This window comes from Anser brachyrhynchus (genome assembly GCF_964034855.1).
Source record: "Anser brachyrhynchus genome assembly, chromosome: Z".
Classification (NCBI taxonomy): Eukaryota; Metazoa; Chordata; class Aves; order Anseriformes; family Anatidae; genus Anser; species Anser brachyrhynchus.
The window spans coordinates 32,582,543-32,599,833 of NC_137697.1; the positions used below are offsets into that span (position 1 = coordinate 32,582,543).

A 17,291-nucleotide genomic window follows, 5' to 3' on the forward strand; every position below is an offset into this window, starting at 1 on the left:
TATGTGTCTTTCTCACCTTACAGACATCCGCTTTTGCTTTAGCTCTAGGTACAATTGTTCACGGTTTGTCAGTTTGTGGTCACGGGAAAGCTGAAGACCTGCGTAACAAATTAATGCCAGCCTGGATAAAAACTTTGATTGCAGAGGTAAAGGAGTTTGCGTTCACATTCTAGGGTTTTGGGGGGATTTTGACAGTAGGGACATAATTTGCCTCACTTCTGCTGGACCAGTGCTAGGAAAAGTTAGGATTGAATATGGATATGCTATTTCGCTGATGTTTGGAAGCAAAAATATGTCGTTAGGCTGTTCACTACAGAAGAAAAGCCCTGTTTGGCTTGTACCTGTTTGCTTTATGGGAAGTACTTATTTCCATGGGGGGGCGGGGAGGAGGTCTCCATATTCAGCAAGGTCTCTTTTATTCAGCAAGAGATAGAATATAGTTCTCCGTCATGCTGGAGTCTGACCTGAAGAGGTTGTTGGAATGGAGGGCATAGAAGTGATAACAGCTGTGATTTTTAAGTTGAAAGAAAAGCCCTTTTGTTTAAGTGAAACATCTGTTGTGGTACAGATGCAATTGTAGTGCTGTGTGGTCCCAATGATTCACTGATCCTGAACTACATTTCCAGGGTTCTCCAACAATGCAGCGTCTGGCAGCTGTCAATGGGCTGGTTGCACTGGTTGGTTCTGAAGCAGGCATGATACAGGTGAGAACATGCAAGCAGATGATACTTTTATAGCTCTCCTAGAAATCTGACAAGAAGGCAAGATAGTGATGCCTTGAACAAAGGCTCCGCTGTATCTCTGTAGTGCTTAAATTATGCTTGCTTGAGCAACTTTGAAACGTTGGTATGTATAAAAATGACAAGAAAACCTTGAGCTTTGTGTATGCACAAATAGATAAGAAGCCTTAGGCCTTGCTGAGCTTTGTGGTTACAACCAACTAAGACTAGTTTAGAACATGTAACTGGGAAAAAGAGATGAACCATCTGGGGTGACCCACACTGCACATGCAATAAGGGAGAGTTCAACTAGAGGACACCAAGAAAACAACCAGCAGAGGGTCTCAAAGACCTCTAAAGACCACTGACCCATTTAACAGCACATGTCCAAAGGGGCAGGCACTACGTAAATGATTTGGGGGTAAAGTATTGAATATGTATATGCCTCACAGGAAAACTTTTGCATGTGTTACACCTGCAATGTATGTTCAGGAGTTTCTGAGTCAGGTATGCACTCTAGGAAGAACTATCCCCAGTACATCCAGCGCTGCAATAAAAAAATAAAAAATAAAAAAAAGCCTGCTTTCTAAAACTCCAAAATTGAGTCTTTGAGAGTTTCTTCAACCAGCTTTTGTGGTAACAATACAATGATTTCTCCTGCATCCATACAGGAGTGGCCATCTACCAGAGCATTCCATTTACACAATACTGAGCTGTGTTGGGTGTGAACCAAGTGGGATGGATTACAGTGTGTAGGATGGAGTCTGTTCTGTTTTCCTATCATATGGCCCACACCAGTGTCACTGGGAATAAGTTTACTGCTGTGTAGGTTTTCTTCTCTTCTCTATTCCCCCACAAAAAGGCATGGGTGCAAATATAATCTGTCTTTTCAGCATCCATTCTGTTTTGTTTTTCTTCCCTTATAAAATTCACATTTTTTTTATCCTTGCTTTTCCTCTGGTAGCTGAAATCTGAGAGCATCCAGTCGTCCCAGTTTCAAAGCAAGCTCAATGAAGTCATCAGAACCCTTACACAGGTAAGGAGGTAGTCTCTTGTTTTCTTCTTTGGACAGTGCAGTAGGGTATTTTGGCACCTTGCACAAACAGACCAGTTCTGTTTAAAGAAACAATGTAATGTCTGTGTCCAGCTTAATTGGGGCAACATAGAGAAATCTGACTAAGTATTGATTCATTGTCTCAACAGATAATCAGTTTTTCAGGGCAGATTGGCCTTCAGACAAATGCAGCAGGACTTCTGGGACACCTTCATATGTCCTGTTTGTCTTCTACCCAGAGCAGGGCATCTGGTAAGATGCTTTAATATTGCTACCTAAAGAACATATAGCAATAACATCTAACTGAAAAGATAGCAAGGGACACATCAGACACTTGCAGTCTAGACACTGTAGCCCTATTAAATGACACAACAGACTTTGGATCAGAGACCTCATAGTCCTGTGTGTCCCTAAAGGCTGGAACATACAGCAGGAATCAGTGTGCTGAACAGGATGCCCTCAACACCCTGGCAATCTGTTTTTACTTCCAGTATCAAAGTAAGCTACTCAGTTGTTCTGGCCAACCTCATTTATTGCTTCTGTCTGTACTCTGTTTAAAACACCTAGAATAAATTGTAAAGAAGTTTTGCATTGCATATGACAGGTATGTTGTCTGCATTATGCAGTCGATGCCTTAATGCTGATTAATTACTCCTTGTTTTAGCAAGATTAAGATCTAATCAAGTACCTTGTTTTATTAGATTAAGATGTAATCAAATACATCTTACTTTATAAAAAAGCTAACACTTAAAAACTAGTCCATAACAACAAGAAAAAGCTGATTTTTCAAATGAGTATTTTACTAGTAGGGGTCTCTAGTGAGCTGATGTTGAAAACTGGTGTTCTATGCCCCTTTAATGTAGTTACTGTGATTAACACAGAAACTGGTATTCTGTCAATATGTTAATATCTTCTGGTGCTGTTTCAATATCCAATAGGTGAAAGAAAAGTAGAATTACAACAGTGATGAACTACCAAAGGAGGGAACTAATGAATTGGAAGCTGTTCACTTCAGTGTGAACCAAGTTGGGAACCAATAACATGAAGTATAAATAAACATCCTCATCAGCAAAATAAATAAATAAATCTTAGATTTCCTATTTCTGTATAGGATGACACAAGGGCCTGAGGTTAGATAGATACGGAATGTTTTTTGTTGTATTAAGCTTACTAAGCTTTTGAAACTCTATTTTAAAGCCTGACTTGCAGTGTCTGTTGTATTTTAAGGAAATTCTTACCCCAGCTTTTCAGTTGGTCATTGAATTTGTTTTTTAGAGCTGACATCTCTCATCAATGCTGGCATTTAACTTACCTTAAGAACAGAAAGGCCAATGCATCTATCAATAATCTTTTGGTCTAATTGCATTGAATCACATGCAGACTTAGTTAGCTCAAATAAAGCTCAGTTTGGCCTTTAAATTTACATGGGAGCTGGAAGTTATAATTCCTGCTTGCACATTTTAGTATATAAAGAGTCTTTTTGTCTTCACAGTTCCTCCGGATTTTAGCTACTTGCCTGAAAACAGCTTTATCAGGGCAGCCATTGACTTTGCCGTTGAAAGTGGAAAAAAAGGTAAGAAGGATCGAACTGTAATATATGTCCAGGAAATGTATTATGGCTTTAAAAGGTGAGCCTAATATCCTGCTTTTATTTGCTAAGAGAACTTTTCTAGATACTAATTTGAGCTTTACTAATGCAGTCATATCTCTAAAAATTTCTACACAAACTCTTTTAAAACAAAAAACTGGATTACTGTGATGATTTTTTCTGGCTTCTTAGATGTTTTCCCTTTCCCCTTTCCTCTGTCTGTGAGATGACATCCTTTGTGGGAATGAAAGTCAAATCACTTTGTGTTAACATGGTTCTTTGGGAATACTTCGTCATCAGGGAAGCTTTCTTCTGTCCTGTATTTCAGCAATTCTGGGTTAAGATTCTATGTAATGGTCTGGTATTCAAGTGGGTTAGTGCTATGTGTGATAATGCAAAGGAACCTGAAGAAAGTATCCTCTTACGTGAGGTGTGCTAGCAAAAGAGAGCTCTCTTGGATTATAATCTTAAAGGAGGTAAAGCAGTAGAGGTTACTGTTGTGCAGAGCTAAGTGAACTCACTGCTTTTTATTAAGCACATTTTGCTTTTATTGGAGGTAGAGATAGCTTTGCTTTCATGGAGGACTTTTACTGAATTAATTCCCCATCTTTAAGTAATACAGTACGTAGTAAAGGTTAGCTTGTGTTTGACATTGTTTTGTGGCCTGCACCTCCAGGATGGGACATGAGAACAGTATCAGTAAATTTGGCTGTTCTCTTACTAAGAAAATGCAAACATAGTTCCCTACTAGATGAGGAATATCTGTTACTAACTCATAAATTGGTCAAGGGGGAGAAGGAACCAGAAACCTTCTGATTCTCAGTAACAAAAGCCTTCTTCGGCAGGTTATTAATGTTAAAAATACAGCTGATGATTACGAACAAGAGACAGCTAATTCTCAGATACCTATTGGTTACATGGTTGTTTTTTTCTCCCCCCTGTAATTTTATAACGCTCTAGTTCATCGCTACAGTTTGGTCTTCAGTGCAGTGTGAATTGATAAACTATATTCATTTTTTTCTGAGAGACTTAACGAACGTATGTGTATAAATTTTAGACTGTGACTGAATATTTTGTTGCAGGCCCTGAATCTGTTCCAGCTCAGCTGTTGAAAGTAGCACTGGCACCCATTGCAATAGTTGGAGAAAGTCATCAGTATCCACCTGTAAACTGGGCATCTGTTCTTTCACCATTGATGAGGCTAAACTTTGGTAAGCTTTATAATTTTTTGTTAAGTCTTGTACTTGCCACAAGATGACTTTACTAACATAAACTTCATAAACTGCAGCTTTCAAGGCCAAATTTCTAATATTCACAAGCATATATTTTCAATCAGTGTGTGGACACAGGTTGTTTTAATAGAAGAATAGGTTAGAGAAGATCAAAACTAAGAGGTTTGGAGGAGTTCCCTAGAACAGTGGTGGATTTGGACTGTTATAGTGAGAAGAGTGCATCAGAAAACTGGAAATTAATTATATCTTATTTTCACCATTTAGCACAGCTCCAGTGTCTGTGTTGGAAGATGCAGGCAGCTTTATCACAAGTTTAAACTGCTCTGTAGTTCACTGAGTTATCCCTAGTTTGAAATACTGTGTCTACTAAATTACACTGAGTAACAGAGGAAATCATATCCCTTTTTTCTGTCACATTCCTGATTTCTGTGCTTCTAGGAACACTTTTTCTTCATGTTGGAGAGTAGCTTTGATTTTGAAGTATGGGCTTGGACAGCCTGTATAATATTTTTCTACTGAGGGTATCTGTCAGTGCCACTTTTGGTTGATATAAATGACTTTGAACTTCAAACCCATTTACTTAAAAAAAAAACACCTACTATGGAAAGTTCTGTATTCCCTTGTTTGATTCTGCTGAGTTTTATTTCTCTTGATTTATGTAGTTGTCATTACTGGCCTTACAGATTATTTTATTTTTTACAATTGGACTGGGCAAGTGCTGTTGCATTTGAATTGGTGTGCTATACAGCCTGGAAAATGGGAGGTTGTTCTTATTTCTTTTTGATACTTACTTTACGTATTCAAAATGCTTCTAAATGCACTAGATATAATTGAACTGTCTTGTGAGGATCAAATACTTGCTAGATCTAGAAAGACTTGGCAACATGCTAAATACTTTTGCTGATAATTGGGCTGGATCTTCTGCTTTATTTTGTATTCTTGCAATTGATTGTGGAACCTTTTGTAAAAATGTGAAAGAATTTCCTATACTAACCTGTGCAGTCCATGCTGATGCAAATTTGTGTGCGACCTTATGAATAGCTGAAACTTTATAAATGCATGGGGAAATTTTTTATTCCTGTTTTTTTACTTGGAAGTCTAACTTTTCTAAATCAGGGGAATTCCAGAGGAAACACTACATCATTTTTGTGACTATGTTTTTATTAAGTTTAGACAGCGCCATAGTCTGTTTTTACATGTAATTTCTCTTGACTAGTCTGCTGTATTGCTGTGGAAGTTGCACTCCTGCATGTTATATATGCATGCAGAAATAGGTTTTTGCTGTGTGCAGTGTGCTAATGAGCAATATTCATGTTGTTCTAGAAAGCATAATGCAGAACAGTTGTATTATGACCTGTCAAGCTAGATACATGAAACTAACAGTTATTCTGGGACAGATATGTCACAAATATTTATATGAAAAATACACTCAGTTCTGTCAGATTCTCTAGTTCACTGTTATTCATGCCTGAGAATTCATGAACATATATTTCAAAAAAAAATCTGTGAAGATATTTTCATCTGTAAACATATTGAAGACAAAAGATTGCTTTCCCGTCTTATAAAGTTTATTGCAGTTGTTGATGATGAACTATATAATGTGACTTAGGAGGTATCTGTTTGGTATTTAATAGTGCTCTGAAGGGAACAGTCATAATTAAATCATGATCTGTGATTTATTAGTCGAAGCTAGTGAGAGAGTTTTGAATTGGTTACCAAAGTATCATGTAACAATTTCACTCTTTCAGGGTTCTGCAAATGACTAAACATCAAGTTTCTGGTTTGGTAAAAAGCCTGATGCTTGATTCTTGAATGGTTTGCTTTGCTCATGCGCTGTTAGTGAACTGTGTAAAAGTCATGCTATATAGATGACTACTTTCATTATTGACTAGCAAAGCACCTATTTAAGTTTTATGCTGACAAGTAGCAGTAGTCTGTCTGAGGAGTTAAATGCTGATATAATACTTAAATTATTTGTTCTTCTGTTGCTGTAACAATCATGATCTACATGAAAGCAATGCTGTTCAAAAGACCTCAACATGTTTATGACTAATTATTCTATTAAGATGATTAGTTATTCTGTTAAGAAGAGTCTGTACTAGTTATTACAAGGACTCTAAAGAGAAACCGCTAAGAAGGATTTCATAACCATCATAACCTTTATGCACTGTAAGGTCTTCCCATATGTTAACCTGAAGAATCCTGCAAGCAAGCACCACCAGAAATAACAGTGACTGTTCTGTGACATTTTATATGAACGTGTAGTATATGGAAGTATATAATCATGCAAACCAATGCTAATTACTCCTGCATTCAACAGGAAGGAAAACTGACTCATTTCTCCGTCTATAGATTAAAACTTTTTGCTTTATATATATATATATATATATATATATATATATAAATTCTCATTTTCTTCCCATTTCCATATTTCTCTTATTGGATGAACTTATGTGAACTCTTAGCAAGACATTTCAGGATTTGTCAAACCATGAGTGGATGAGTGGGGAGAGGTGACTTCTACACTATATATGTTGAAAACTATAAGGAGCATCTCTACCTATGCAAAGTTTAATATAGTGCTCAAGTAGAACAATAACTTTCCTTTATTTTATGAATTTAGAATAAATTTAAAGTAAAGATAATCTATTTCCTAATTTCTGTATGTTTCTTCTGTTTTAGGTGATGAGGTAAAACACCTCTGTCTTGAACTGGCTGTGACACAAGCCCAGTCATCTCAAAATGCTGCAATGCTTTTGGGGATGTGGGTGGCACCTCCCCTTGTCTACAGTCTCAGTGTATGTATGTCAGAAAAATCTGTGGGACCTCAACTCAGACAGTACTGAAGTTTAGAATGTCTTGCTAGAAAGTGAATTCTGGGTTCAGAATTATGCAGAAATATTATTTAGCAAATATTTATGGTGATAGACTTCCAGTCTCTTGAAAAGCTCTTGAGTCTCTCTCAGAGGCTCTTGTGGGACCTTGAAATACAAGATGGACTTAAGATGTTCTGCATTGTTTTTATTTAGATGTACTCAGATCTCTTGACCTTTTCCCTCTTTTGTTTCCTGCTGCATCTCTGATAAACCTAGAGATGTAAGAAGGTACGGCATGTAGGGAGCACAATTGTCTTTTATTTTATTTATACCAGCTGATAGACTTTTAGAAAAACCTACCTATTTGTCAGAAAGTTTACCTGCTTCTTCTAGCAGAATCTCTAGTAAAATCAGAATCTAGTAAAAGGTGTTACTTCTAGAAAACTTTACCTTAATTTTGTAGGTAGTCAACAGACACACTTAGAGTGGAATCAAGTTGGAGCTTATCCTCCCTACAATGCAGTTCTTTTTATGGAGGTTCAACATGAGTTCCATGATATGGTTTGTTAAATCTCCCTGAATCCCACAGTTCACTTGGCTGTACAGCTCTGTCTTTTTATACTAGCTGAGGAGTAGCTCCAGGACAATACTCAGAAAATCCGTTCTAGATTTTTGTGATCTTTTCCAGTTCTTCAAGGAGTATCTTTGTCTTGTAATTTTTAATTAATTAATCTTCACAGATATTTAAACACCTGGTGGCTATTTTAAGATAGACATGAGGTGGCAAGAAATAAAATACTTGATTTCTGAGCCCCAGTTTCTCAGTACAATGAGGTTTTGAGGTCACAAAGTGGACTTAGCCACAGAGTGTATTAGTTTTTGATTTCTTCATATAATTGCTCATTTTTTCCTCACTAAACAGTAATATTAATGGTGCTAGGAGTACTATACTTCTGTCCTTAGCTGCCGGGGTTCATGGTCTGTATGCTTTATGTAGGAATGCAGTGGGTAGCATACAGCAAAATCACAATTTTCTTTTCAGTACAAAAACATGTTATTTACTGAGGTAGGGTTCATTGGAAGGGAATTCCTCATTTTTTAAGGAAAACAAAACATTGCTATGTTTGTACTCTTTTTAATTCAAGCAGTTCGTCAAAAGAGGGAAGACGAAGTTAGAAGTGTTTATGGAAGAGATTTGATTTAACTAGATTAAGAGTACTTTTTTGAAGTAGTATTTGAGCTGTTTGTTTGTTAGTTTTTTACAATTTCATGCTTTATAAGAATAGTTGATTCAGGCTGGTATAGAATTAGAATCTGAAACTAAGCAAAAATTTTAGTACAAGAGACAATTATTGGAGTCCGTGAAACATACTGATTTATATCGCATGGAAGAAAAAAAATCACTGGCTACTTCAAAGCAATTTAAAATTTTGTTTCAGTCTGTTAAATGATAAGTAATACCTCACCATTTGTAAATTGCTTGTATGTTGTGGAACACCACCGAAGAGGATATCAATCCAGTTATGCAGGCTAAACAGAAAGACCCAAACATAATGAAGACACTTAATCTGGGAATTATGGCAAACTTTATGACCCTCATATCTTGCATTTGCTTTTCAGATGAAAACCCAGAAATACCTTCTCATGTCCCTGCCCCTGTGGATGAAACATGTTGCAGAAGACAAACTACAGTCTTTTACAGAGGTGTTTCTAATACAACAATTTGAAATGAAGAGTCGCACAAAAGAAACAGAAATTTGCCAGTGTGTTTTACAGGGACTCATGCAGGCAATGAAAATTCCAAACCCTGCCCAGTATTGCTGGAGCTTTCTTTGCCAGGCTGCTGAGAAAATATTTGAGCTCTTACCAAATGAGATTCAGGTAAGTAGTAAGTGTGGGGTGTATGAACTTTGTAACTAGTAATTTTTACTGATGTTAAATCCCGTCTTTTTGCACTGACCCATCAGATTTGAAACATGAAGTAGAATGTAAAGTATTTGGTGAGAACAGTTAAGATTCCTACATAATATCAATTTAAATTACTTTTGCATATTGTTTAGAATATGTCCAAGTTGTGAAACCAAGTTAATGTACATTTTGCCATCTTAAATGATTTGGTAATGGAAAAGCATAGTATTAGTATTGAAATAAATGTTACTGAAACAGAAACATAGAACAATCGGAGGTGTTTCTCTTTCACCAGAAGATTCAGCTTCTCATAGTGATGTATAGAATGATGTAGCTAGAGAAAATATCTCCCAGGAATGGCAGCTGAAAAATAAATAAACTATCACTTTTCCCTAATTATTAAATGCATTGAAGTCTCCAGCATATACAGAATGTGTAAAACAGAATAAATATTTAATCCAGTCTCTAGCCTCATTTTAGTCATCATGATCATTAATAAAGTTCCCAGACTCACTGGTTTTAGTGAAGGCGAAACCTGGTAGTATGCATCCAAACATTCATTTACTTTTCCATTTCCAGAGGGGTGAACTGGAGATGTATGTCAGTGTAGCAAAATGTATCTCAGAAATGGCTGATTCAGAGATGGATCGCATTGTCCAGATCTCTAAGGTAATGATGTTTTTCTCCTGACCTTTTATCACCAAATCACATGAAATAAGCATGCCTTATCATTTTTCTTTTCGCCAGAGTGTGTTAGTTCCTGAAGAGCATTGTTTGTTTTGTGCGTCATGCACATAAGAGGGTTTGGGCACTGCTTTGCAGGCATCAGAGGGAAGTAAACATGATCAGAGTCATATCTAAAACTGATTCCACCTGGGGGCTATGAACTGGAATGTTACCAGAATAGGAATGGTGTTAGATATTCTTAGTCCAGCAGTGCAAACATCAGACTAGCCTTCCTGTGTTAACATAACCACCTACTTGAAACAGACTGTAAATACATCCTGGTGATCAGCTGTACTTGAACTGTCGGATGTATGCTTTTATTAAAAATTTCAAATACTTCAACTGAACAGCCTTTCAGTCTTGACTTAATATGCTGTCTTTGTATTCACACACAAAATGTTTCCTGGTGGACAAGATAGATAATTATAAAAATTATAACAATGGAAACTTTCAGCTTCCAGCTCACCAGATCGACTAGCAGTGGAATTCTTAACAGCTGAAAAATACTTGACATTAAGGAAATGACCCATGTGGAAAGACTTCAGAGCAGATCATTATAAGCAAATATCCATGACATAAATCAAGCATTTAAATAGGTCAGGGAAGCAGAACTGTCATTTCCCTAATTCTTTAATTTTGTATTTCTACACTTAAAACACAATTTGAGAAAGCGCTTTTTTGTTGCTGTGGGAAATCTGTCTTGCAAGAAGTTTCTCCAGAACTGTCAGGATGGCTTATTTCAGTTCAAAAGGGAATGTAAAACTTAAAGCAGTATGGAAACAATCAAACTGTACTGAGTTGCACTTTACTATGTAGATGCATGTAAAATTAACATAGTATGTACAGTCTTCTGTAATGCACAGTCTTTCGTAATATCTTAAAGAATGAGCCTGCTGAATAATCAGAGAATTCCTTCCCCGTCTTTATAAAGGGTAATACGGCATCTCCTACTGTTCCCACAAGAAAGGTATGTTTTAATTTAATGTATTTTTATTGCATTTGCAGAACAATGTAGAGAAGGCCGTCTTCACCAAATTGTATTTAATTTCTCAAGGCAGACTGCCTCTGATGAACTTGAGTGCCATGATTTATACTTTGACAGGCTGTCACCAGAAAGAGTCTATTGCATGGATGTTCTTGCACAGTTTCTATCATGCTCGTATTGTGAGCCATGAAAACACAGGTAAGGCCAGCCTTAAAGAAGAATCAACAACAGTATAAACAAAGATCAGTGGGGCAGCACTGTTCGTTTTAAAACAATACTAAGGTAGTCTAACCCAATTCTTTTCAAACTTCTTCAGATTAGAAACTGCTTAATCTTCAGATTTTTTCAGCTCTTCAAATACTTCTATCAAACGTTGCTTTAATGGTTTTCTCCAATTATTTATGGTTCCGTGGATCAGCTACAAGTCATTTAACTTAGCCAAGTGATTCGCAGACCAGAGTTTTGACTAGATCCATGTGTCCTAGTCTTTCTGGTGTTTCAGTTCAAGAAACACGTATAGAATATTAGAGACAAGTAGCAGTGCAACTCTGCTACCCTTCAAATCTAGTATCTAACTTATCAGTGTGAGACACAGTAGATAGAGGTGTTTCAATGACAGTGGTTGAGCCAAGGAACCTCTTCTGAGCTCCTTGTGCTGAGTTAACACAGGAAACAAGTCACCCTTCCTCCTCCTCCCCACCATAACAGATAGTTATCTGGTAGGTTAATGAGTTGGTTGGCTTGCCTGGAGGTCTGATAAGCACTGGAGCTGATAGAAGAGGAGTAGCAGAATCACTCAGTAGGATAAAGGAGGAAGAAACAAGCACAGAAGGAGTAAAGAATGCAGCCTCCCCATTTTGTTGGCTGCAAGACCTTAGGTTGACTGTTTACAGACCAAATTTAAAGCATTATATTGCTAGTGCCTTAGGTGCCAACTGTGATTGAAGAACTTCAAGCAGTAGTGAGTTTTGAATGAGTGAAGTGAGCCTCCTTTGGGTAAAAGAGGAGGCAACATGGAAGAGGACATATGTAAAGAATAGCAGGAGATGGAAGTGTATGAAGTGACATGGTCTCAAAACCAAAGATGAGATAAAGATGGTTATTACTTTGCAAGAGACAGAATGAATTTTGGACAGAATAATCTGAATTGATGAAATATGTTCTATCCTTGGGTTGAGGGCTGGTTTTATTTCCATTCCTTAACTGTATTTTACTGATCTTCTCTGCATTGTAGAAGAATTTTCCCAGCACTCCCTACATTCTTATCTGATGTAGTGACATCAGGGAATGAAGTACTGGGGCAAAAAGATCAGCAAGGTTTTAGGTTTCAGCAGCAGTCATGTCTGCAGCGTAGGCTGCAATTAGGTGAAATGAATCTCACTAAACATTCCTTTCTCAGTGTGTTCAGTGTGTTGCCAGCATTACAAGCAAAGGTTTTGTACTCTTTAAGTGCCTCCATGCTTTCTGCCAGTGGCAAGCATGAATTAATTGTGATGATGGTATTGGTGTTTGTGTTCCTCCATAGTCAGTGTGTTGTTGCTGCAGTGATTTCCTACACTTGATTTTTAAGGAAAAATGATACATCCTAGTGTTTTAAGTAAGTCAATGTTCTTGTTCTTTTTAGGAGTGCTGGAAAGAATGGATTGGCTGCTAGACTTGATGGGCTACATCAGAAATTTAGCATACAAGTCAACACCTATACAAAATGTTGATCTTAAAGAGGTATGTGTTGTGAAAACAATTAGCAGTTTTCAGGAAAAAGGCTTTTTTGGTGTAATTCACATTCTCTCTCAGCAATGCATATTATTCCCTATGTTTTAATATCTTAGAAGACTGTCAATTTCATAGAGAAATTCTTTTCAATTTGTTTTGTGAATGTGCATTTAAAACTCTTACTTTAAAATAACCATGACATCTAAATTGTGAGAAGAGCTATAGGCAACTAAAGAAACCATTGCTACAAACTTGCTTTATTCAGAACAATTAAAGGAAAGTTTGAATTCTCCAGTAGAACTATCTAAGGCGATCATAATTTTGCACTTGCTGTTTCTAAAAGGGCTGGGGCAGTTTTAGGGTATAAATATAGTTCATTATAACGTGCCTTCAGCTGTTTAAGTCATCTGGTTAGGGCATCAAGTAAGCCACGTTCATTGCATTGCTGCAATATTTCCCAACCATTTGTAGCACCAGAAGGGTGACCATCCCTAATTTCCCTCTACAGTCATGTTGTTGTAAAGATATTTCCCCATTTTAAATGAAGTGTGGGTCGTCCCACTTAAACTAAGTGATGACCTTAGAAGAGTGTGGTTTTGCTTGTCTTTCTGTAGATATTTTAGTTTGATTTTGAGCTTGGAAAAAAGCTTATACTGCTTCAGAGCATAAGATAATATTAAGAACTTTTTAGTTCTTGCATTTTGAATTTTAGCTAAATTTTCTGATGATTACTTTTAAGAGTAAACCACCATGTGTTTGTTATTTTTTTTCTCTTGTATAATTCATTTAATAAGGTGTATTTTTTATCTTTTTACTCTTTAGTTCGTAGATTTCCTCCTGTGGCTGTTTGCAGCTTCTGTGGTGGCCTGGGCTGACCATGGTGCACCATTACTGCTTGGCCTCAGTGCCGACTGGTCATCATGGAAGCACCAAACTGTGTTACCAGAATTATCTAAGGATCACATTGGCAGGCACGCCACCGACAAGCTTGCTGTGCAAGAGACTCTCACTCTCCTTCCAAGTAGCATTTTCCTTTTGCTAGCAAAAGAGCCGTGGAAAGAACAAACACAGAAGGTAAAATTGCATGTAGGGGTAAGCATTTTCCAAGAGTCAGAAAATACCCTGTTTGTAGCAGCCAGCTCAAGTCTTAAGTGAAGTGGTTATTTCCTCTAGATCTGTTGCATCTGATATGTGATCTTGTTTTTCTTTACTTGCAATCAGATATGACTTGTCTTAAAAAATGGAACATAGTTTCTCAAGTAAAATAAGAGTTGTGAGAAATAAGGAAGATTCCAAGAGTCAGACTCTAGAGGGTACAGCTCAGAGAGGAGAGTTGGTAGCTGCTGGGAGCAAGTTAGCCTTGGAAACACCAAAAGGGCAGATTCTCTGTAGCTGGACATCACTACAGTGGCAATTTAAGACAAGCAAAGATCTTTGCCATTTGTAGTGTTTCATTTTATTTTCAACTATTTGACAAAAACAAGTGTACAAATTTATGCCTATTTTGGCAAACCCACTGTAGATTGCTTGTGGTTGAGATATGTGGAAATATTGCTATGAATCTGTAGTTTCACAGCTACTTGTGCAAAGCAGAACCATTAATCACTGGCTCCTGCACATTTCTGTGGTCTGTGTTTCCACTGAAATCAGAGTTCAGAATGTGGGAGGAATGTAGGAGTGGGCTGTTAATATGTAAGTTCATGATTAAGCTTTAGGGAAGAATTTGAGTCTATGCCCTGAAGATCATCCTGATAAGTTTGAAATACCATGTTATCCTGCAGGCACCATGCACTGCCAGAAGAACAATGAAAAATGAGAGGATGAAAGTGGGACAAAGGCGATAAGAGTACCGAAGGATTTGCCTTAAAACATTTGAACAAAAGATTGATACAAAAGGATCATATTAAAAGATTAGAGGCATAAACTGGCAAGATGAAAGGAAATTTACTGTGCCGCCTTTGTTACAAATAATATTGCTGAGGCAGGGGGAGGGAACAAAGGGTGTATCAGATCCAGCAGTGGGAGAAATTACACTGATGGTGAGATGCACTTTGAGTAGTTTGAGCAGAACCTCGATTGGCCACTTCCTCTGATTAGATAACTATTCAAGTTTAGCAGCAATTGGATGTTGTTTGTCAAAGTGAAAAGAATGTGTGGTGTTTTGATACAGAGGCTCCTTTAATTCAGTTTATCCTTTTTATTTCTATCTTTAGTTTATTGACTGGCTTATCAATATGGTGGAAAGTCCTAAGGAAGCATTATCAAAATCTTCCACAGACCTGCTGAAAGGTAGAGTATTTTTAATTGGGTCCTTATTTTCCCATAACTATGAGTCCAGAGGAAGAAAAAAAAAAAAAAAAACAAAAAAAACAGTTATTAAAGGACTAAGATGAGTCCATGATATTAGCAGGTGTAGGAGAGCCATATTTTGTCTTTAACGCAACCTTCACAGGTAACATAACTGTCTGTAACACCTTTTCTAATTCTTTGATTTCTCATCTACTGCCTCTTACGATTTACTTCTGAAGATTCAAGGAATGTAATTGTGCACCTGGTCCTATGAGTGTATTTCAGTGATAGATCTATCAATTGCTTTTGAAGTTACCCTTAACAAAAAAAAATACTCTTTGTAAACCCTACTATACTAGAATAGAAATTGCAAAACAAAATTTATTCAGATGCAACTGAACTGTGGGAAGGGACAAGAGACAGATAGTGGCAGCCTAGTACAGTGGTCTAACAAGTGCGAGGAGTAACAGAATAGAAGGGAAAGAAAGAAAGATGGGAAATGCATATTTTGAATTACAGAAACATCCTAGCTTGCACCACATAGCCCACCTTAAAATGTAGGATTGTGATACAATCTGTGCAAGTGATTTTAAGAGGACACTACAAATATTCTCAAGCAAAGGGAGTGTGCTTTTTCTGCTTACTGTTAGCACAGGGCACCTCCTTTGAATCACTTGATTTGTTGTACCTGAACATGCCTTCTCGAAATCCAGTTCAAGTTCTTTGCATTACTAGGACAATTAGCCTTCTTTTGAGGGTCTAGAGTCTCTAGTCACTCTTTGATAAAAGTTCCCCTATTGTGTCTGTTAATCTTCACCACGCTCAGAACAGCAGAACTAATACTAAGAGATATTGGGGAATCTCCTTTATAATCACAAGATTCAGCTACACACAGTATACTGTCACTGTGCCCTGTTTGAGACAGGTCCTTGTTTTCCTTGAGTCTTCCATTGTTTTCTTTTTGTTTGTTTGTTTGTTTGTTTGTTTTTTAACTAGGACATCAAAATCCCTCCTGGATGACTAGAATGTGACTGGTTTGGTAACTGGGTTCTGCCTAAAAGCGTGACCCTTTCAAATTGAAGAATCAGTGAACTGCACTGTGAATCAATGAATTGCACAGAGAATAGACCTTGTACTTTCTGCTTCTGTTCCTCCCAGTTCCTCCTATCTCTTCTCTTGCATCACCTGTCATTGAATTCAGGCTTCCTGCAGTGTTGGCTGATCTATGTGACACTTCAAAGTGATAGTCTAATTAGAAGATGGTGATGTGATATTATTTCACTGGAAGACATGCCATAAAGCAGGTGAAAGGTCTAGTACAGCATCACATTTCAGAGGATTTCAGAAGGATGTAGAGACTAGTATATCTTGTGAACAGCGGAAGTAACATCAGACGCTGTCAGGCTAGGAAATGAAAGTCATGAAAACAGTCTGTAAAAGGAGAAGTGAATCTGTACCTGTTAGTAAAATGACAGAGAGAATACTCACACATCCTTTCTGGATGCATATATCAATGTGGTTTGTCCTTGTCTTCACAGCTACGCTTCTGGCCTTGAGATCTCTTGCAGAATTCAAGAAGAAAGCAGTGTGGACTAAAGCTTACAAGTGGTAGCTGCATCCCATATCCTGTCCAACAAAGAAAACTGTTCATACTTGAGAGCACGTTATTATTATTCAGTCATCAAGAAGACCAATTTTAATGATGTTTCCTATAAGAAGGTTTTCGATTTTTGTTTATTTGTTATTGTTAATCTTTTCTCCTCCTCCCAAAGACTCAGAAGATGAAAAACAATTTATTTTTCACTGGTGGGGTGATGTTCTCTTACAAACTGTCTGGCACGGTTTGAGCTGTGCTGAATCTAAATGAGAAGTACACATTCATTTGTGTTTCAGTTGAATTGTTTCAGTGACACCTGGGAGCCTCAAAAGCTGGAGTGGAATGTTCCTGTAACCATGGAAGCTTTGTTAGGAGCAAGTGAAAAAAATAAAATAATGTAAAACTTGTTTGGATGTAGCCTATTTATTACAGCGTATTTTAGTATAAAAGACTTGAATGAACATTAGTTTTTAAGTGACAATCCTTTCTTAGTAATAATACGATGCCCTTGTGCAGTAGTGACAACGCACTGAAGGTATATAACATGAACAGACTTTCTGAAAGGGGTGCTATGCATGTCAGTTTTGCAACTGCTTTAACAAGCCCATTTGTCAATGATTCTAGTGTCTGCTAGGACACTGGGAGCTCTAAGGTAGTTGCAATT

The 17,291-nt window shown here is 37.3% G+C and overlaps 2 protein-coding genes across 9 annotated transcripts in view; one reads left to right on the forward strand and one right to left on the reverse strand.

Annotated features, from left to right (window-relative positions):
• Positions 1–17,034, forward strand: part of FOCAD (focadhesin) — a 117,061-nt gene extending 100,027 nt beyond the window's left edge. For all 8 annotated transcript variants that reach the window (XM_080573262.1, XM_080573269.1, XM_080573268.1 and 5 more), the window contains 14 exons: positions 24–146; positions 627–704; positions 1,684–1,755; positions 1,923–2,025; positions 3,266–3,346; positions 4,444–4,572; positions 7,276–7,391; positions 9,030–9,290; positions 9,897–9,986; positions 11,049–11,226; positions 12,653–12,750; positions 13,564–13,815; positions 14,955–15,030; positions 16,569–17,034. In XM_080573262.1, the coding sequence (XP_080429388.1) occupies positions 24–146; positions 627–704; positions 1,684–1,755; positions 1,923–2,025; positions 3,266–3,346; positions 4,444–4,572; positions 7,276–7,391; positions 9,030–9,290; positions 9,897–9,986; positions 11,049–11,226; positions 12,653–12,750; positions 13,564–13,815; positions 14,955–15,030; positions 16,569–16,642 (1,731 nt within the window). In that variant the 3' untranslated portion in view covers positions 16,643–17,034. The remainder of the gene's footprint in view (positions 1–23; positions 147–626; positions 705–1,683; positions 1,756–1,922; positions 2,026–3,265; positions 3,347–4,443; positions 4,573–7,275; positions 7,392–9,029; positions 9,291–9,896; positions 9,987–11,048; positions 11,227–12,652; positions 12,751–13,563; positions 13,816–14,954; positions 15,031–16,568) is intronic.
• The window catches only part of HACD4 (3-hydroxyacyl-CoA dehydratase 4), a 66,716-nt gene that overhangs the window by 28,032 nt on the left and 21,393 nt on the right, over positions 1–17,291 (reverse strand). The window lies entirely within an intron of this gene.